General features: G+C 36.9%; 1 protein-coding gene across 2 annotated transcripts in view; it reads left to right on the forward strand.

The window, feature by feature from the left end:
- Positions 1-22,763, forward strand: part of CTTNBP2 (cortactin binding protein 2) — an 87,490-nt gene that overhangs the window by 36,765 nt on the left and 27,962 nt on the right. For both annotated transcript variants that reach the window (XM_074601592.1, XM_074601675.1), the window contains exons 4-8: positions 3,140-4,802; positions 11,467-11,670; positions 17,113-17,212; positions 21,134-21,284; positions 22,376-22,630. In XM_074601592.1, coding sequence (XP_074457693.1) covers positions 3,140-4,802; positions 11,467-11,670; positions 17,113-17,212; positions 21,134-21,284; positions 22,376-22,630 — 2,373 coding nt within the window. The remainder of the gene's footprint in view (positions 1-3,139; positions 4,803-11,466; positions 11,671-17,112; positions 17,213-21,133; positions 21,285-22,375; positions 22,631-22,763) is intronic.

Genomic DNA, 22,763 nt, shown 5'->3' on the forward strand with positions numbered 1-22,763 from the left:
AGGTGGACTTGGTTTGTGTACAGAGTGTGTTGGTTAACCTGGGATGAAGCTCTAAAACCCCAGTGGAGCCCCTCCACTGATAAACAGGTTTTGAGCTGTTTGAAGCCAAGATGACTTTTACAATGTAGGTATAATTTCCCATAGTGATTTCATCCTCTTAGTTCAGTGGTTCTTATAATAATCGTATGATTTCATGAAGAAATTTTATTATTACTGTAATATACATCACATCAATATTGCCATGACCTCTTTATGCTTTTTCCCATTCTTCTGAAGAAAATGGAAGATAAATTTACAGTCAGGTAACGAGATTAGAAATGTTGGGAGACTGAGGCACATGTTCATCCATAAGTGTACATTCATGCAGGATTTATTGTTCTCTCTACGTCATTTCACTTCCCTTCCTTTTAAAGTGTTTTCTTGTGTTCGAATTCTACTTACCATGTGGGGAAAAAAATTATCCCGGGGACAATGAGCTATAGCAGGTGGGATTTCTTTCTATTACAACTGCAGACTCTGTCCCTCTTGTACTCGTCTCTTGATGGCATGAGCTTCAACTCTCCTCTGTGGTATAACTGGAGAGTAACAAAGCTGTTATTTAAAAATGGTATTTATACTAGCCTTTGTTTAAATCCAGTTTAGTTAAAAATGAATTATGGACACATCTACAGTGATGTTGAAAAAAGCTTCCAGCACTAAGAAATTTCATCTTCTATTGGAGAGGACAGGGAATAGTGTGCTGTAGCAACAAGCTTCTGAAAAGCTATTATATTGTAATGCCTGGGGTTTTTTCTTTGCCTGTGTGTCTCTTTGTTTGTTTTCATCTAGCAACCAAGGCGATATTTTAGGCATTGACTGAGAGAGGAGATATTCCATCACTATTACCAATCCCCTAGACCATCTTGTTTCCCACATTACAGTTTACTGTAAATATATTCAGACACTGTATTGTTTTAAACTTTAAAATTAGTATCATTTTACCATGACACTATAATCTGAATATAAGATTCTTCCATGAAATGAAACATTTATTCTGAGTAAGATCTTAAATGTACTGCTAGTTGCCACAGCTTTTCTTAGATTGTTTTTTTGAGCATTGTGAAATGTTCTCATGTTGTAGAAGCATGAAACGGTTTCCTGTTGCCATCAAAATTAACCATTCATGTTTGTGAGCACTTGATTATTTTTTTTCCATGGGTACCCAAAGGTATTTTTCCAGAAAAAATGCCCACTTAGAAAATGCACTTTAGTGGTACAGTTCTGAATTGTTATTTCTGTATTGATCTCTATGTAAATATGAAGCAGAACTGACAAGGCTAAACCAATAAAAAGAGTACAGGAGAAGGAATGCTCAGCAGTTTCTTGAGGGTTTGTTTGTTTGTTTTGTCAGTCATTCAGATAAGCTTTATAGGAAGCTACTGCATCAGTATGTGAAGGGAGGAGCAGGAAGAAAGAAATAAATTTTTCTTTTGTTGTTGTTTGACTTGTGTAAGTTTGCTTGGGAAAATAAGAAGCAATTTGGTTTGCATTATTACTGTTAAGTATTTTATAAAATGGTGCATTAATATATTTTTGCAGTGCGTTTCTAGAACATTCTTTTTTGAATAATCAGCAGGCAAGATGAATTAGAGGTGATGACTATATGAATGAGGGGAAAATTATTCTTATCCATTATCTGCACGTAGTAGGTAGTTTTTTTGATTCTAGCTTGTAACATAGTTTATACATCACCAATGTCAGTCAGACCTTCTGCTATTAGTAAGTACAGGAAGATGTCTGCGCCTGTACCAAAAAGTTGGTCTCAGAAATGAATGTCTTATTTATAAATGTTAGAACAAAATATGAGACACCCATTATGGACTGTGTTTTTCAACCCTTATCTGCTTTAGTCTGAGGAAGACCTAAAACCTAAACACTGGACATGCTGGATCGATGGGCTGAGGCTAATTGTAAGATTCAACAAGGCCAAGTGCTGGGTCCTGCACTTGGGTCACAACAACCTCATGCAGTGCTACAGGTTTGGGGAAGAGTGGCTGGAACGCTGCCCGGTGGAAAAGGACCTGGGTGTGTTGGTCAACAGCAGGCTGAATATGAGCTAACAGTGTGCTCAGGTGGCCAAGAAGGCCAACAGCATCCTGGCTTGTATCAGAAAGAGTGTGGCCAACAGAACTAGGGAAGTGATCGTCTTCCTGAACTCAGCACTGCTGAGGCCCTACCTTGAATACTGTGTCTAGTTTTGGGCCCCTTGCTACAAGAAAGTCATTGAAGTGCTGGAGCAGTTCCAGAGAAGGGCAATGAAGCTGGTGAGGGGTCTGGAGAACAAGTTGTATGAGGAGAGGCTGAGGGAACTGGGGTTGTTCAGCCTGGAGAAAAGGAGGCTCAGGGGAGACCCTATCACTCTCTACAACCACCTGAAAGGAGACTGTAGCGAGGTGGGTGTTGGTCTCTTCTCCAAGTAACAAGTGACAGGACAAGAGGAAAATGGCCTCAAGTTGCACCACGGGAGGTTTAGGATGGCTCTTAGGAAAAATTTCTTCACCAAAAGGGTTATCAAACATTGGAACAGGCTGTCCAGGAAGCGGTTGAATCAACATCTCTGGAGGAATTTAAAAGACATGTAGACATGGTGCTTAGGGACATGGTTTAGTGGTGGTTTTGGCAGTGTTAGGTTGATAGTTGGACTGGGATGACCTTAAGGGTCCCTTCCAACCTACACGATTCTATGATTCATTTCTGGGCTCAAAGTTTTTTCACAAACCTCATCTCTTTCTTGTGTCTGGTTCCTTTACAGAGAAGAGGACTTTCTGTGATGTCTTATGTCTAATTTCTGGAGAACAGGTAGCTCCTCACTTAGGAATCACAAGCATTTAATCACTTTGGGGAGTCTCTGTGTTGTCAATGGAGGAAAGTAGATGGCTTACTTAGTTTCTGAATTGCTTTTCAGAGATGTCTGTCTCTTTCTTTTGCGTATATAAGATTATAAACACTTGTGTTAGATATCACAAATCACTTTCCTGTGGCAGACGGGTCCATTTTAAGCATACTCTCAAAGGTTATAATATCAATGTCAAGTTAATACTAGGTTATGTCACAAGTCTCCATCTTGTTAATGAGAATTTTTCTCTATGCTTTCTTACAGTTGGAAATGGAAAAATCTCAGTTACAGAATCTTGAGCTGGAGCACAAAAAGCTATCCGCTCGTCTTGAAGAAGAACGTGGAAAGAATAAGCATGTAGTATTGATGCTGGTGAAAGAGTGTAAACAGTTGTCTGGCCGAATTGTAGAGGAAGCCCAGAAACTGGAAGAAGTGATGTCAAAATTTGAAGAGGAAAAGAGAAAGGCTACTGAATTGGAGGAGTCTCTTGCAGCTGAGAAACAAAGGAGCACACAAATGGAAGCTCAAATGGAAAAGCAGCTGTCTGAGTTTGACACAGAGAGAGAGCAGTTGCGTGCCAAACTTCATAGAGAGGAAGCACACACCAGCGACCTCAGAGAAGAGAGAGATAAAATGATCAAAATGATTGAGCAATTAAAAAAGGAGAATGAAAGTAAAGCTAATCTTTCTCTTAAAAATAAAGATAAAAATAAAGACAAGAGTCTTGTTTCTGTTTCTGTTGAAACAGAAGAGCCAAGTTCAAGAACTGTTGCCTGCCAAACAGATACGGTAGTGATGGACAGTAGCACAGAAAATACTAAGAAGTTGCCTTTGACTGTATCTGTAAAGCCTTCTACAGTGAACGCCCTCGTGTCTGGCAATACAAAAATGAATGTGTGTGCCAATGCAGCATTTGTGAAACCTGTCATTGATAGGCAATCTTCATCCAGTGAACTTGTCCCTCCCGCAACTCCTGTTCTTACACAGAATCAAAACAGAATTGAGGAAAATGGACCAAGTACAGGCTCATCACCTGATTTACCAAGTAGCACTTCCCCTTTTCCAAACAGTACTTCCCTTTGCACGCCTGCAGCCCCGACTGCCACAGCTCAGAATTCCTCGCTTACTTCGTCTATGCACAGTTTGCATTCACCGTCTGCCAACACTACCGGCCATCCCGGCCTAAATCCACGAATCCAAGCAGCTAGGTTTAGATTTCAAGCAAATGCGAATGATCAAGACCAAAATGGAAACACAACCCAAAGCCCTCCCTCAAGGGATGTATCCCCTACTAGTCGTGACAACCTAGTAGCCAAACAGGTAGCTCGGAATACTGTTACCCAAGTCCTTTCCAGATTTACAAGCCCTCAGAGCGGCGCTCCATCGCGGCCAGGGACGTCACATTCAATGGAAGTTGGCACTTACCCCCCAGTTGGTAGAACGAGTTTAAAGACTCCCAGTGTATCAAGAATTGACAGAGGAAATCCTCCACCCATTCCTCCTAAAAAACCAGGGCTTTCGCAAACTCCTTCTCCACCACACCCACAGCTTAAAGTTTTAATGGATAGTAGTCGATCCCCAAATGCAAGTGCAAAAACTGACAGCAAAACAGTGACCTCACCTCTTTCAAGTTCACCACAAGGAATCAGGGTAATAAATGAGGAAATTATGTCTAAGTCCTCACCTCAGCTGCCACCAAAACCTGCTATAGATTTATCTGTGGCACCCGCAGGCTGTGCCATACCAGCCATAGCCTCATCTCAGGTGGGTGCCTGGCCTTCCCACTTCCCTGGACTGAACCAACCTGCATGTTCAGAAAATTCCTTTGTCATTCCCACCACCATTGCCTGTAGCTCCTCCATAAACCCTGTTAGTGCTTCATCCTGTAGACCATGTGATTCAGACAGCCTCCTGGTAACAGCATCAGGTAAAGGGATTGATATGCTACAAACTGTCTCCCTCTAAAATATTGTTTTGGTTTTCCTATACATCTCTTGTCTGCTTTATTTATCTTTTTATACCTTTCTCTTTTTTACTTTCTAAAAGCTAAAATTTTCCTTTGTAGTTTTTCCACATTCCAGGGGTATGGGAATCCTTTTGCTGATTTAGTAATGTTATAAATTAGTTTGCTTCCTCAAAGAGGTCTCCAAATTGAAGGCTTTTTTTAAAGGTAAAGAGGACTAATATTTAAAGTAAATGGGATGCAGATTATGGTATATTAAAGAAACTCTTATTTTTGTTTGTTTGTTTGGGGTTTTTTTGTTAGTTATTTTTTTTGTGAATGCTATTATTTTGGACTTCAAAATGCTTTCTCAGTCACTTCAAAATTTCAAAATAATGTTTTGAAAATTACCTCTGCTGTTCATCTTCCATGGAACATGTATTTCAGTGCTTTGTGAATCTTTTAGAAAATAGGGTATAGTTGGAGTTACTGTGTTCTCCTAAGGCATTAGATGGTTGCAGAGTAAGGTACGCAATTGCCTGGGTAAGAGCGCGGTTTCAAATATACCACGTCGTACCTATAGAATATGTTTCATTTTTATTTTTCTATAGTTCTTAAGGTTTTAGTTGTAGGTTTTGTTAATACTTGTGTGTGACATCTCACAGGTGTACTTTATCTTGTATCTTGTACACTTGTATCAGCAAAGATTTGCTGTTAAAATCTAAGTATTATGTTAATAGTCTAAATCTGGAGTCAGTGTATGTATCTGCTATTAATTTTGCGTTGTGGTGGGCACTTATTTGTGTGCATAATGTGCTGCCAACTTCAGGGTATCATCTTGATGGCAGTTAAGTGAACAAAGGCGGCCCTGATCGACCTTTCAGTTAATTGTAGATCTCCTGTAAATCTTTTTGTCAACGTATTTCCCTGCTGGGATCAATAGCGCTAGAACATTAGGTAGAAGCTCCTCTTTAGTCTGACTTACGCTGCAGTGAGGAAGATGGACATACAGTTATGGAACACTTTAGACCTTCATCAGCATTGAAGACTGTTTGAATGGTCTCAAACTTCCATGATACTTCAGTCCCTCATAACTTTAGTCCCTGTACCATCATCTGTAGGGTATAAAACCCCTGCACAGCTGTCTGCTTCCATCACACAACCAACCGCTTTCTGTTGGTAGCTGCACCACTGTCTGATAAGGCATTTGAACTCCCTCACGAATCTTGGGGAAGCTGTTCCAAAAGCAGCATGTGGCAAACTTAGGTATCTGTATATATAGAAGATTTCAGGGTTCACATTATTAAGGAATTTTTGTTCCCATTCTACTTCATGGAAGACTTTCTGCATGTTTCTGGAGTAACCTAGTCATGTTTTTAACATTTGGCTGTGGCACCATTCTGTCAGAATCCTCTCTCCTTTCTGAACTGTGCCATGAAAATATGAGCTCAGAAATTTTCTTTTCCATTTGTCTACTACTTCTCAGAGTTAACAGCTGTGGGATTTGATGGCTGGCTCTTAGTTTGCTGGTTTTCATATGGATGTCCTGAATTTTTATCTTAAATTCTTATTCCTAGATGAATCTGATTGCCATATCAGATAGGTCATTAGTCTCCTAGTATTCCAGATATTCTCCAAACCTCATTTGCCTTCAGGTGCTATTAGGCTCCATAAGGAAATTAAAATTTCATTTAAAAAAAAAAAAAAATCTAAGATTTTATTAACATACAACAAATTATTGGCAAAATCAGCTTCAAAGTGAATAGTTTTTGTAGGCAAGAGGGTGTCTTCCAGAGATCCTATCAGCATGAATTAGGCTGTATATTTCAATTAGTCTTATATTAACTAGATGATGTTTGGTAATCACTTAAGACAGTTTTTGATTATTCTTTAAAAAAATAAATCTTCTATCTTAAAAATTAAATTACCACCACTTGACTTCATAACTCCATGTATTGTTACTGCTTTAGTTTGTGCTTTCAGGTATAAACTTTTTTCTGAGGAGAACAATCTGCCTTGTAAATAGGACTCCTCCACCAAATGATGAATTTGTGTTTCTTAAGGCATTTGTGACAGTTCTCAGAGGCAATTCTCAAAGATAGGATTTTTGACAAAAACTGTTAATTTTTTTTAAATTGTGCTGGTTTATACGCTCAGATTGCCTTTCTTCATTTACACTCCATTCACTTGTTTTTTGAAGGGATGGAAACATTTGGGTTCATTTAATTCCCTTATAATCCTTGCTCTGAAAATTTGTCACTGTTAGTATTTTGTAAGTGGCACCGTTTTTTGTGAATTTTTGCAATTGCAAATGGGAAACGTACCACATAATTTGAAGTCTGCAACAAAAGATTGCTTAAACAGACCAGTTAGTGGTGTTTTATTTTATTGATACAGAGATGTTATTTTAACAGCCCTCCTGTACTGGGTGCAAACAAGCTCAAAGAACTTTAATAACGTTATCTGAAATATTCAGGTAAATATTCAGGAGCTTCTTTGTCTTTTACCCAAACTAATGCTTATATTTTATCGCACTTATTCTCCAATCCCATTTTATTTATGTTTTTTTAAGGGAACTTAATCTGTTTTGGCCAAGTGTTCTGGCAAACTGCAGAACTAAAAAACCTTTGAGCAACAGATGTTATGCAAGTATGGAAAGACCTTGCCTTCAAAATTTTATGCTAAGAAAAGAAATAGACTTTGTTTTAGGAAAGATAAACAAAACGAAATTTAATAACCCTGTTTTCATTAAGATGATGTGGTCAATAATGCCTAAGTTCTTCACCGTGAGGGTGGTGAGGCACTGGCACAGGTTGCCCAGAGAGGTGGTGGAAGCCCCATCCCTGGAAGTGTTCAAGGCCAGGCTGGATGGGGCTTTGAGCAACCTGATCTAGTGGGAGGTGTCCCTGCCCATGGCAGAGGGGTTGGAACTAGGTGATCTTTAAGGTCCCTTCCAACCCAAACCATTCTGTGATTCTATGAATTCATGTTACTTAATCACTTTTTTTTTGGTTTGTTTTTTAAGTATGACTTTTCTTGACATCAACAACATCTCTCAAACTACAAACACTACTGAAACCTCCTTCCCATATCTGCATTTTCATGCCCTCTAGGCACAGATTGAGTTAGTTCTATTAATGTTCTGGTTGATTTTAATCTATTTTATTTACTTTTTTTCAGAAAATGTTTAAAATTTCAGTTTTACTTTCAATTAAAGAAGAGCATGGTGAAATCTTATTCATATTTTATTGTATAGTAAGTAGTGAGCTTCAATCAGAATTTGTTAATATTTTTAAAGAACAGTACAAAACAAATTTAACATATTAAAAAAGACATTGAAAGGATCCTTCATTTTTTTTGTCAATAAATTCATGTTTGTTTCTTCTTAATGTAGAGTCAGAAGAATTGATAATAGCCTGGTGACTAAAGCATTCTCTTTATTAATTTTAAAACAGTTTCCTAGTTATCTCAGATTGCTTTAAGAACATATCAGCAGCCTGATTTTCTGTTAAGAGTGTCTTGGTTCTAGAAAGAGCAACTATTAAGACCAAATTTAAATCAGAGCATCGATTGTTTCAGTTACACGTTCTGCTTACTTAATGTGACAATACCTTCTTTTAGAGACTGGGCATTGTACTGCTTGTTGCTCTTTTCATCCCCGGTAGGAAAAGACACCAGCTTTTGTCATTAATGTTGAACAGACTGTGCATAGAGAAATTACAATGAACATTTATGGCCTGATTCAAAATCTGCGACAGTGTTTTCATTAACTTCAGCAGCCTTTGAACTGGTGCCAAAATGCTTCTGCTCTGTTTGGACTTCTATGTTTCAATGGCTGTAAGACTTCAAAATGGAAACGAATGTAGGCAGTTGGATTTTCATACCTCTGGGATTTCTGCTTTCACTTTCTTCCTGGTTTTGCGCTTTTTATGTCACTCTTCAATGAAGTATGGTTTTTATTTTGCTCATTTCTCTAATGATTGATTTATTCTCTCTATACAATTGGCTTGGAAGATAAAAGTGGGGGGGTGAGGGACTGATCTGGGCTCTGAAATTAACCATCTCACATTCTGAAGCTGATGCCAGAAGCTGTTTTTGTCTATCCCTCTGCCCTTCATCACTGCATGCCCTACAAGCTTTCACAGATGCTTCACATTTCCTCACTTTTTGCATCTGTAATGGTGTACCTTATTTATTGGTATTTTCTAATGTTGTTGTATTTTGTTGGATGAATTCAGCTTTAATATATTGCCTTATGTTGATAATAGAAGCTAAAGTTATGTTTGTTATTACCTGTTTTTTGTATCTTTTTCAGTAGGAGGTTTTCATCTAATGATAACCTAGTATAAAGAATTTCATCACTGAATTGCAACAACATATTTTTCATTTCAAGGAGTTGAAATCAAAGTTATGATACCACATATGGCAGAAAAAAAAAATTTTTTGGCATTTCTATTAATGATGCTTTAAAAAAAAACAACAAAAATCTTGCACTATTTTCAGTAAGGAAGGGAACCCAGAAATACTATTCATATTACAGAACTACCTGGCAGAGTGAACTTCATGCTTAAAGCTTAGTGTCAGGCTCCCCAGGTTACCCCAAATAATTCCAACATAACTTGGACAAAGAATGTTAGCATCTGGAGTGCCACCCAAGCAATGTCCACTGTCCGTTAACTACTATGACAAGACAGTAAAAACCACACAAGTACCATTTTAAAAGCATTGACGTATATAGCAACAGCTGCAGCACTGTTAGTTTCAAAGAATAACAGAAGGCTGGAAAAATAAAAACACTTTTCTCATGGAAAGGAAGAACAAGAGTTATTCTTCAGAGCTTTGGTGATTTTGTAAGAGCTAACTGTTCTCAAATATTGGAAGTGGAAATAAATATATATATTTTTACCACTTAAAGGATGGTTTGTATTGTTGTATATTGTTAATTATTTTTTTTTTACAAACTTCAGAAAACACTCAAAATCTTCTGATTAAAAATTTTGCAGAAACAAATATTAGTAAGAGTATTAATAGTCAGAAGGTAGCTTCAGAATTGAAGTTATATGAAGATGGAGTTAACTTTGCAGCTTAAAGTTGGATTTATAAAATAATTTCGTAGCTGTAGTGATGACTTCTTATCGTCAATATCGAACAAATACATCGAACAATAAGCTAACATTGGGAAAATTCCTTTATGTGCTAAACTAAAAAACTGAATTCGAAATGACAAATTTAGCTTACTTTTTAGAAACAAATATGAAAATAACTTAAAGCACTTTTGTTGTTGTTGTTTTGAACTGGGATCAAACTATGTGTTTTTCATTGAGGTTGCCCAGATGATGGATTCTTGTGTAAGTCTGGACCTTGACTTAAGTTTGCCCAAAGATCCTACAAGGTTCCCAAATCTACTGCTTCTATAGAATTCTATTGGGAACTTGGATATTGAATTTTGGTTTTCCTAAATGCAGAGCAGATCGTCCCAGCGTGGTAGAGCTACTGCCACATGCATTTTCTAGTTCTAGGTGTTGGAGGTCGGATAGCACTTGAATCAGCGTGATGGAGCTGGAGGTAATGCCCTGCAGCTCCTCTTCAGTCTTGGGTGTTGCAGAACCACAGTAAAAGCTGGGTAAACTCACTCGGTATTGTCAGATTTCAGTCTTATATAATAGCTTATGTGTGGCTACAGAATACAAAGCTATTTATTCAAGAGAGAAATATAATGTGAATTTTCTAAAGATAAGAGTGAAAATAAGAAAAAAAAAAATCTTTCTCCTATTTTCTCTTGCAGTCCTTGATCAAGGAAGAATGCACAAAATTTTCTATGCCTTATGCAGCAAACTTCATATTCTTAACAAACTCCCTACTAAAGCTGATAAGTAATAAACAGAACGTTTAACAAAGATAACTCCTAAGCTTTCAAAGCTTTAAAATGAATATAATTTTCTAACGGGGTGACTTGAAAGTTTTCAGTCATAAATTTTATATAAACTGTTATTCATTTACATTGGAACATTTTATAATATGTTGTTTAAGTATTGCTGAGTAAAAGGAACATTACCTTAAGGTACAGTTCAATAATAAATATATTTGTATTATTTGTGTAAATGTTTTCTACATTTTTTTGCAAACTTATTGAAAGGCACTTAAAGTTATTAAGTGCTCTCTGTGCGATTTATCTGTATAACTGCAGGTGAGATAGATACTAAAGTTTGCACTTAGACTGTAAAGGAGGATGAAATTTCATATGAAAATAAGTATTTTGTTTTGGATACCTGTCTTTAGATACTTTCAAAAAACTTTCCCAGCATATTAGCAATTAAACTAAAACTTGTATAAAACTTTCAGTAGTTTCTGAATTTTAATAATATAAATTTTTTTGAGACATCCAGCTGCTACTACAGTTCACAATAAGTTTCATGTTAACCTTTTGTAATTAAATCCTGTTCATTTGCATTAACAACTGTCACCCCTGTATGCAGTTTTGTTCTTCAGAATACCTTCTGATGTTCAGGCAAAGCATCATCACAAAACTTGTGCTAAACTAACAAATCCTATCATTTTGAAGATCCTTTTTCATTTTTAAAAGAACACAGAAAATGCAGAGCTTTATTTACGTTGTCTTTCATCTAACTTCTGTTGCTTTAACTCGCAGGCTGGTCTTCCTCCCTAACCCCTTTGTTAACAAGTGGTGGTCCTGTCCCCCTGGGTGGCAGGCCCACCCTTCTTCACCAAGCTGCTGCCCAGGGAAATGTCACTTTATTATCAATGCTGCTTAATGAAGAAGGACTGGACATTAATTACTCTTGTGAAGATGGCTATTCTGCCTTGTATTCTGCTGCTACAAACGGACATACAGGTAAGTGATTCTAAGTTTTGTGACAACATTCCAGTCAAATAGTGAAAGCTTCTTTCACAAGTTTTAAATATTAAGTTAGGTCAAATGCATGGTTTTTAAAATTGCGAAATTGAAACTGAGATATATAGATTATATAATAAAAGTCATAGTATAGCCTATACACAAGCAATACTTCCAGAGGCAGAATTTTGGAACACAGAAAGCATTCTTGCTTATGGTAACATTCTGCAGTGACATCCATTCTAATTCTCCACTCCCTTCCTATAAAAAGCCACCAGATATCATCACCCCGTATTCTGTGACAAACTAAAGATCTTTTGTAGCAAAGGCAACTTGAAAGAAAGAACTTTCCTCTACAGGGAGTAAGCAGGAAAGAATAGGTCATCACCGGTGTTTTGATCTTCTGCAGCAGCAGTGAAAATGATGGAAGACAGTTTCAGAGTAGTGTGTTACCTGGGAAATAAAATGAACTGTCTCTATTTTTGAACTAGATGAAATAGGGTTAGTTTGTTCTCTAGGGTCTACTGAGATGGTTAACATTTTTCTTTTCCCCGCTACCCCAACCCTCAGTCTCGAGGAGGTGGCATCTCTGAACCTTTCAACAGTTAGTCTTCATATTTTATGAATATATTTATAAAATGAGGCAAATGTGTTAGTAACAGATGCAAATTTAATGGATACAAACTCTAAGCGATAATTTTCAGACTGTTAACATAAGGCTCTTGAACAGCAGCTTTCTTTAAAATTCCAGTACACATTACTGTAGTTTTTCCTACTGATGTAAAAATCTCTTAGATTCTTATATTGCAAATAATACCATTATGCTGTTTTGGACACTAAAGATGAAATCCACCAATCCCAATGACAAAAATTCCGTTATTTTTTTCACAGTAAAAGGTGGAACACAGTGCCTTCAAAGCTACTGCTTTCAAGAGTACTTTGTGGTTTTATTTAAGAATGTATTTTTTAGAGACATAATTAGAAAAACCCGATCCAGTGTTCAAAATAGTATTTAGTGAGACTATTCCATTATTTTTCTCAAGTATTTTAAAAATCAAAGTAAAGTTAGGATCCAAAATCCATAGCTAGGTAGATAGTATACATTTTTCTGACACGTTCAGGGTTAATTTTGCTACCAGGCATCAGGATAGGAGGAATTTTCCCTTTGTTCGGAATGGTATATTTTTTCTGTGCTTGCTAGGTGCTATGGTTTACTTCATAGGAACATCTGGGCCTTTTCATCTGACAGATTCTTTGCTGTTGCCAAGACCCTTAAAATATTGGAAAAGTTCTTTATTTTATTTTCTTCCTTTGGCACTTAACACTTTTTTACTTTTTTTTTTTTCCAACTTTTTATCTTCAGTATTAAGAGTCCAAGTTTATTATATTGTGTGGATTTATTTTTCCCCTCCCGTTGAATGGGTGTTCTGTGGATTCTTCTAGGCTTACATCCATTTATCATTGATGGTGTTTGTGGGAGACCGTAATTGACCCAATTCTTCTTTACTCATTTTGTATTCCTAAAATGTTTTGAAGGAAATGCCCTGATTTTCAGTTACAATTACTGAGCAGCTCTTACTGACAGCAAAGGCAATTTGGTTTCTTGTTTTATTGTCAAAATTTCAAATAAGAGAGGCACTTGGCAGCGGTATAAAAACACACACATATGCATCCTGTAATTGTTTAGTATCTTTTCGTTTTTAAGATAAAAAATATATTACAAGCATTTTAGTGTTGCACTTCTATTTATAGTTGACAGGGTGCAAAAAACACTTCGTTGTACAAATCATCCCATTTTAGCGACTAAATGGATTGTATGAATTCTGAATGAGAGAATCACACAGCAGCAGTTATTGATGTCTCCTTAATACAGTATATGAACATTGAGAGTAGTAGATTTATAATATTTTTGGAGAAAGGTTTTTGTGCTGAAGTTTAATACATAATCTTTTCTTTGTTACTTACAGTTTGTTCCCAAGTGCATAGATAGACACAGCTCTTCTAAGTGGAGACTTTTAAGAACGAATTTATGTAAAAATATATAGGCTTAAGAAAGGAAGTATAGGAATAAATCTCTTCTTTTAGAAGAAAAAGTCCTTTTTTATAGCTTTTTTTAAATAACCAGGTGGAAAGAAATGACGCTGGAGTAATTTTAAGAAGGATGAAGTATTTATTGTACAAATTTTTTCATTGCATTGAGTAGGATTGTCAATGGTAAGTTACTGTCTTTTGGCTGTTGTTTTTTTTTTTCCTTAGAATCATTTAGGTTGGAAAAGACCCTTTAAGATCATCGAGTCCAACCGTAAGACTTAACACATAAGCTTTCACTGGTGGGTGATCACACCATGATTTAATTTATTGAGAATAATTTGAACCTGGAGTTGAAAGCCTAAACGGGCTTGGAGATTTCCAGGACCCCTTGTTTCTTCTAAGTTAACTAACCAGATTTTCTGGTATCTCCTGGGAGATAGTTAGCTACGAGAAAAGAGTGGCTCTAGACTTGTTAAGAGCCAGCATAGTGAATACCTCCCTTTAGAATCAAACACCATGTTGCAGAGTCTGGGAAGAGTGGAAGGTGAACGATCTCCACACATTTTCAGTGAAGAAATGCAGTATTTGAGATGTATAGATAACTAGAGAAAGGTAGAGCACATGTAGAGCACATGGTGGCAGCAGCTGTTATGTGCTCTCAGGCCAGTCTGTAGAGAAAATTGAGTTACACAAGAAGAGAGAGCACTCGAATATTCTTTCCTAATCTGTCCTATTTACAAAATGCGTAGCCTTCCTGTTCGTAAACAGTTGCCTTTGAGAGCTGCAGCTGAGGGTTTTTCCAGCACATGAAGCTCATAGGAGCTGCTTTGTTTCCTGTGCACACTGTCCCCAATTCTGTAGGTCTGAGAGAGAGAACTTCACTTTAAAAATATACACTAAATACTTTGTGTTTGAATGGACATGAGGAAACTGTTGATTTTATGATTTAACCACTAGATTGGGATAGCTGAATAGATTGTTTTGTCAGGCCTACTTGGTTTGATCGGCTAACAAAGCAGGAGCCGCTTCAGTCTATTATGCATTTGATAACATGTACAGTAGCTCACTTAGCTAATATATCTGCATATCTCTATTGTGTTGCTGACCATGACCATTCTCTGCCACATGTGAGGTGGCTGAGAAAGAGAGAATGGAATAACAAGAGTTCCTGAAATTGAGAGATGTGAAGAGAATAATACTACTACTAATAATAATAATATCCTTTGGACTCAGCTGCTTTCTAATCATATGCATATATGGTATAATCGATTCTCTTCTATCCTGAGTACTTGGAGGCTGTGGCACCCTGATTGATAGGAAAAACTGGAATGATGTGGGAAGTAGAAAGGAGTGAGGTGCAGAGACATACAGCTACATGGAGTCAGCTCTGCCGAGCCACTGGATGTATCTGCATGGTGTTTGCCAGCACTCTGGAAGAACTAACTACCCAGCTGTGGTGGAGAGCAGTAAAGTCTCCAGGTGTTTGTGCTAATACGCTTCCATGTTTTGCTTTTGCGTTGACCAAAACCTTTAACTGAGTGACATCTATGTCTGTCTTGTGCCTGCCCTTCTTCTGAGTCCCCTCTACTGCTGATTATTTCAGGGGCATACAGCAGTGAACTGGAGTTAATGAGTCTGGACTGACCCAAATTATCCTTCTCCAAATCCCAATCAAAAGTCCATACAGGGGACCCAGGCTTCTTGGAGATTATTGCTCATTTATTTGATATGCCACCAGAACAGGTCATGTAGAGCTTACTAGCTCACGTGGTATGCCTTAGGAAAGTAGCTGTATTTCCTCATGCTTGCACCTGTCCCTGAGAATAAGCAGATTTTTTCAGCGATCTTCATCAGAAACAGTATTTTCACAAAGATAAGCTACCACCTGAATGATCTGCCAACCAATAATTGTGAGTTAACCATACCTTTCTAGAAAGGTGGTCTTGTTCTGTGCATTCTTCGTGGCTTTTGCATGGCTAACAACATATGCTTTATGAAGAAGCCAAACAGTATTCTAGCCAAATACTTGAAACTGCTAGAAGAAATTTTTTCAACATCCTTCATAAACTTTAAGAGTATTTTAGGATATCAAGCAGGAATCTGTATTTTCAAGTTAATTGTTTAATATAAAACAGGGATTCACAATGGAAAAGAAAAAGAAATGTCATTAGCAGAGTATTAATTCTGTTACAAAGTGATTGAAAATATAATTTGATTTTAACTGGTATTATCTTACAAGTGGAAATACTAGGTAAGTTAGTTAACTGAGAGCTTCTTTATGATTTAAAGAAATTACTACTGATGAAGTCCTGGTAGCTTATCCCAACAACAAACTTTAAAAAAAAAAAAAAAAAAAAACCAACACAAAACCCAATCAGATCAGATTGCTTATTTAAGAATTTAGGAATCTGTTTTAAAATCTTATTTCTTAATGTTAAATTATTTATTCAGTCAACTCCACAACATGTGTATTAATATTTGAGAGTTGTAACAGCAGTAAATACGTCCAGGAATGGTTTAGATTAGTCATATTTCAAAGTAATTCTAAATATATGTTTCTGATATCTAGAGACAAGCTTCATTAGCAAAGCTTGGCTCCAGGAACTTACCCAGTGCTGGAACAGAGTGCATTAAGCTTGCTCAGAAATCAGGTCAGGAGTTTATAATTGGTGTTCTAGCTGAGCTTATTTTCAAAATAATAGTTTCAACTACAAAAGACTTGGTTTATTTTGGTCTAGAACCAATTTCAAGAATGTAGAGCAGATTAAGTATTTTCTTCAAACTTAATTGCATCAAATGATATTCCAATTTGTGGATGAAAAGCAGTCTAATTACTATGTAATTAATTATCTTAATTTAGCTGTAAGTTGCAGGAATCAGGCTGCTACTATTTTTACCATGTCATTTTGGAAATATATGAATGGTAATGGTTTGGGGAGGTTTGAGTTTGTCGGTTTATCTTATTTGTCATTGCAATCCCATGTCAAAGTGTCCTGAAGCAAGACGGGTCAGCGTGTTGTTTGAGTTATGTGTAGCTTTTGAGCAACTCCCCTGTGCCTGTTGTACGTGGGATGTGTCACGTGGCTGCCAGTTGGACCATCCTGCATTTAGCGGGTGCTGGATAGTTCTAATTACCCACTTTGGAGGTAAATTAGCTAACACCGTGGGAGTTGTCAGCAATGGGCATGTATCTGGATCCCAGCAGAACCCAACCCTAGCCCTTTTTGCTCCCCCAGGGAGTCAGTTCTCACCTCTCTTCTGCAAACTACTTCCCGAGCTTCTACTTCGCTAAGGTGTGTGATGTATAGTCAAAAAGACTGCCTGCTGTCGCTCCTTGATTAAGTTTTAAGCTCTGTTAGTTTTAACCACTTGCTCTTGTTGCATCAGTTTATGTTTATGCTCCATTTATAGATTGTGTGAGATTGCTGCTGACTGCAGAAGCACAAGTTGATGCTGCTGACAAAAATGGCTTTACACCCTTGTGTTCAGCAGTTGCTCAGGGACATGTCAAGTAAGTGAAGTCTTAAGATGTTTCCTGTCAGCTATTACTCAATTTTATATTCCCTTTACATTGTATTATATATTTTTTCATTACCTTACTGTTGCATTCTTAGGTATAAATGCATTTAACTATCATTTATTGAAAGCATCTACTGAAAATCATATTCATATATCATTCTGTTTTTAATATTTTCCATTTATTTTGTTTCCAATTACAGCTCTTAAGGTTGCTGAATGTGTATTCTTAGCAACCACAATATGATACTGGTCTACATGGGCATCATACCTTTGAATTTCTTAATTTTCTTTGAGTTATGGGCCATAATACAGGATTAACAGAGGAAGAAGGAAAGAAATTATTTTTGCACTGATATTTTGAAGCATAGAGAACTATGAATATCATATTCAGAGAGAAAAGAACATTTATCTGAGTATTCTCCTGGGTGAAATATAATCAAATACTTCAAACAATAAAACAGGGTTTTTTAAGGTTTAAGTGTTTTGTGTCAGTTATCTGTTTTTTTGAAAAACAGAAAATTATGTATGAGTCAAAGAATATTTCTAAGAACATTCTTCAAAATGTAGTTACGATAATTTCCTTTGATTTTTTTTTAAAGCTCCTGATTTTATAAAGATTGGTGGTTTATGACAGCATGACCAAAAAATTCTGTTGTCTTTTTATACTGAGAACCAGTACACAACAATTCACACAGATGTTCGGGTTTTTTCCTCCCTTTTCCTCCCTTCATCAGAGCAACTGAAGGCTGATGCTGCGTTTCCACTGTGCAGCAGTTGGAAGCAACCACTAGATAACCTTTTCCAGAGCATGCTTATCCAGATAAAACAATTTTACAAATGCAAAAAGTCTTGAACAGCATGGCTAGGAATCCTTATTACAGATTTAACCTTTGTTTTATGTATCTTTGGATTTGCCTATCTTTCAGTTTTTGATTCTTTTAATGTTGCATTTTACTACTTTTAGGGATTTTACTCTGATGCAGTAACATATAGGGGTCAGACTCTTTCTTTGAGTGTTATCATATGGTCATAGGCCCTGACCCAACAATGAGGAAGAGTGGGATCCCTGTCCTTCCCATGGTCTCCCATGAGTATATAAGGATCATCAGAGATTCTTATCACTTCTTAGAGGACTTCAAGCTTATCAACTAATGGGCAGCTGTGCTGATTTTGGCTGGGGTAGAGTTAATTTTCTTCATATTAGCGAGTATGGGGCTATGTTTTGGATTTGTGCTGGAAACAGTGTTGATAATCCCAACTTTTTGTGCCTCCCCCAGCCTACTCGCTGACGGGGCTGTATGAGGAGCAGAAAAGGCTTTGACTGTGTAAGCACTGCTCAGCAATAACTAAAACATCCCTGTATTATCAACACTGTTTCCAGCACAAATCCAAAACCAAAACCTAGCCCCGTAGTAGCTGCTATGAAGAAAATGAACTCTACCCCAGCCAAAACCAGCATGTTCTACACTCCCCCGCCTTTTTTTTTTTTTTTTTTTTTGAGATAAAGACAGTTTAATAAGTAAAGCAAAAGCCGTGCACACAAGCAAAGCAAAACAAGGAATTCATTCACTGCTTCCCATCGGTAGGCAGGTGTTCAGCCATCTCCAGGACAGCAGGGCTTCATCACAGCTAATTCCCTCAGGTACTGGATACCTTTCTCCATGGTGGCCCACTTGCCTGGGTGACGTCTTTTACTGGAAGTCTTAATCCAGAGTAGCAGAATCTGACTAGGTGTTTTGAGCACAGAAATACATACCCAGTTAAATGTTTCAGTGTTTTACGTAAAATCTGTAAAAATTACATGTGACTTGACAAGACAAACCAAAACCACGCTGTTCATATTCTCTCACTAAAATAAATATCTTAGACTTTAGTTAAATAGGAAGCTATTATTTCTCTGACTTACCCTCCAACACTTTGCTATATATCATCTGCTGTGTTACGATATTGCAGACTTTATATTCTTTTTCCCTTAGAGTTACTTATGTAGTACGATGTATGTTTCCCTTAGAGTTACTTATGTAGTACCCTAAACACTTTTCTTGCATTCATTTTTTTTTTTAATACTAAACATGGACCAGATTGTAAAAGTGAGCATGTAATAATGGGGCCAGCCAAAAGTATCACAGCTTCAGGCTTTTTGATTTGTTCATCACTTCAAAGTTCTGGCTCAGAAAAATTCTGTAATAGGCAGAATTTGGGGCAATAGTAGAGTCTGTCCCCTTGAAAGTGTTGTGTTTCACAGTCCATGTTACTTGTACTACAGCACAAAGAATCTGGGGCTAACGACAGCACTAAATTACTATCAATTACACAGTACTTGTCTGTGACAGATTTGCTGGCCAGTCCCCTGTGACATGTCAGTTAACCTTATTCCTGAACTAGCACAATACTGTTGTTCCAGCCCCAGTTACAGAGTCAGAAAGAACTACAATTTTTTAGGGCTGTTCAGTAATATCACTGATTCAGAAAACGCTTTTAGGAGAAACTTTCAAAATTATTTCCCATATGGTCCAGGCCAGGCTAACCTTACCTGACCTTGAGGTGGAAAGTCAATGTAGCATTTCCAGAGTCATTGTATTCAATGTGAAATAACAAAATAGATATTTTTAACATAGCAGACTTAAAACTCAATCTGCAGTTGCTTTATGGAGGTGTCTTGTTATGAGCCCATCTTAAGATGATTTTTGTGACTGTATGGTTAGGATACACGTTCAACATTTCATAAGGTAGAGCATTACTTTTATCTGTATTTTTTTTTTTGTTCGTTTGAGCATTTTCAGAAAGTACAGCAAAGTAATTCATAGTAATGTTATCTGGTTTACTCTTTTCTAAAACTGATCATTTTATCTTGAAGCTGATTGATTTTCTGACTAAATAAGAACTTACTAAAAGGAGATTGTTTTCTTTAATACTTGTGGTTTTTTCATCTGTAATTTCTTATACACCTATATTCTTACATATACATTACATTGCTTTAAAAATTGTGTCATCCTGTTCCTGTAGTAGGGTCTCCTAACCAGCAGTTATACGGCATTGCATTACTTGCTTTGAGGATTTATTGTTGATGTGCTTCTATTTTTATGGACTAATAAATATTGATCCAAAGAGATGGGGAGTAATTTTTGTTTAAAGCCCTTGTTTGAATTGCAGAGGGAATAGACTGGAATTGAGATTTTTCTAAAGTCTTGAGAGCTTGAAAAGGTGGGTTTGGGAAGGGGAAGGGAGCCAACCCTGGCTCGAGAATCGGGAATAAAACTGGACCTACAGCTACACGGTTGTGAGGAGGTACAGGATCTTGGATCCAAATGCTGGTCCCTAGTGAGTCACTCCCCAGCCCTCCACCTCAGCTTCTGTGCTCCCGAATCCAGTAGCTGCTACCAGCACAGCCCAAGCCATCCTTCTGGAGCAGCCTCCATTCGGGGATCGGAATGGTAGGTAGTGCCAGAGCTGTTTTGCAGTCCCTACCAGTTTACTTCCCTGGGCGAGTGTCCCTTTTGCTGGTATCTAAAGCTGGTATCTTTTTTTTTTTTTTTCTTTTTAAAGCTGTTTTAAATATCGGTAGTCAGGAAAGAAAAGCTACTATTTTGCTCAGCTGAAGGTTTTTCTTAAGCAGCTGTTGTTAAGTTTTTATTAGCCTTATGAAATTAAATGTTTTATATTTGCAGTTTTTAAAGGCATCTACTGTAGTTTAAGATTTACAGATTGAAAGTAACCCCATTGCTGTCTTTTTATCTACGTGCGTGTATAAAATTATACCTTATACTTGTGTATATGTGACGGATAAAATCACAGGTAGATCTGTATTTATAAAATCAGTCTTTATTAAAAAAAGCATTTAAATGTTTTATGTTATAAAGAGTTTTTGGAGGTCGAATATAAGGTAATTTTACTACCTTATTGTTTGCTGTAGGTGTGCAGAATTATTAATTATGTATCAGGCTGATATTAACCATGCTGCTGAAAGAGGACAGACACCTTTGTACCTGGCCTGTAAAAATGGAAATAACGATTGTATTAAGCTATTGTTGGAAGGTGGAGCAGATCGAACAGTAAAAACCAGTGTAAGTTAAAACAGTTTGTAAAGTCAAAATACCGTGTATAGTACTGAATACAACAACAGCTAGGAAATACTTACGTTAAAATATTTATTTAAAGTTTTCTTTAAAGCTGGAATAAGCCATGTAATCTGAAATTAGTATTTTTTTCATACTTTCTGCGGGTTTTTCTAAGCTGTGTATTGTCTCTAAAATCTCCTAAATTTTATGACTTCCATCATATTTTACATATTTCAGATTCTGCCTGCAGTTTGTTGCAGACTTTCCTTCAGCACTGGATTTGCAACAGAACTCTTCTGTTTTGACTTATTTTTAAGGTGGAGGAGTGGAGATAGCGATTTTGGTTTTTTGTTGTCCTTGAGGGCCCCCAACCCCAAATTTGCCAGCCAGTATTGTAAAGTCTTGTATATCACAAATGGCAGAATATGGCCAAAAAAAAAAAAAAAAGTATATGCAGGAGAAAAGGAATTAGATGTCAAAATTGAAATCTAGGTATTGCCCTTTTCAGGTGCTTTCCTGGAGCTTTTCTGAAGACTTTGATATGAACAGGACAATAAATGTGGGTTATAGGCCGTCCAGAAACACAGCAGAAAGAGTATTAGCTTCACAGTACATTCTGCTCCACTATTACACTGATGGGGTTTTTTATTCATTTATTTTGGATTTGGAAAGTAAATATATTTAATTTGAAATGAGAGAAATTTATGATGTCAAAAGCATGAAAATATCTGACTAATAACTTGATTAATGCAACATGAAACAAATTATTGATCGTTAGAATCGTGTTAGTTTGATACATGATAAGGAAACGGTCTATTAACAGCATGTAAGTTCTATAGCACTTAGACTCTTCTTTGCAGTTTCTGTCTGTTGGACTGTCCTTGGTGAAAGCTGTAAAATTTTCTTTCTGCTACATTTTCTACCCCCCCCAACCACATACAAGCAACTCTGTTTTCCCAAAGGATAATTATGTCACTTTTGCTTATCACTTCAATTTCCAAACAGAGCTATCCATGCAGATTCATTGCTGATATAAGTTCTGCAAACATTTTTCGATGTGTTTGGTGGGAGTGTGCTTTTTGCTTTTGTTTTTTTAGGATGGTTGGTCACCAATTCATGCAGCAGTGGATTCTGGTAATGTTGACAGTCTCAAGCTCCTTATGTACTATGGAGAGCCAAACAACGGGAACTCTTTAACTGATGCAGAGACTAATTTAGACTACTTTGATTTGGAGAGGACAGAAGACAACTACAGCAGTAGAGTAAAGCCTGTTATTTCTGCAGATCTCATCAACCATGCTGACAAAGAGGGCTGGACTGCTGCCCACATAGCAGCATCAAAAGGCTTTAAGGTCAGTCTGTGTGACCAAGTTACAGTAACCTGATAGAATTTAGGCAAGGTAAATCCTTCTTTTTTTGTCTTTGAAGAACTCAAACTTGTATGTTAAATCTAAGTTTGTTATCTAGTTTATTATCACACTTGAT

This window comes from Larus michahellis, chromosome 1 (assembly GCF_964199755.1).
Source record: "Larus michahellis chromosome 1, bLarMic1.1, whole genome shotgun sequence".
Taxonomy (NCBI): Eukaryota; Metazoa; Chordata; class Aves; order Charadriiformes; family Laridae; genus Larus; species Larus michahellis.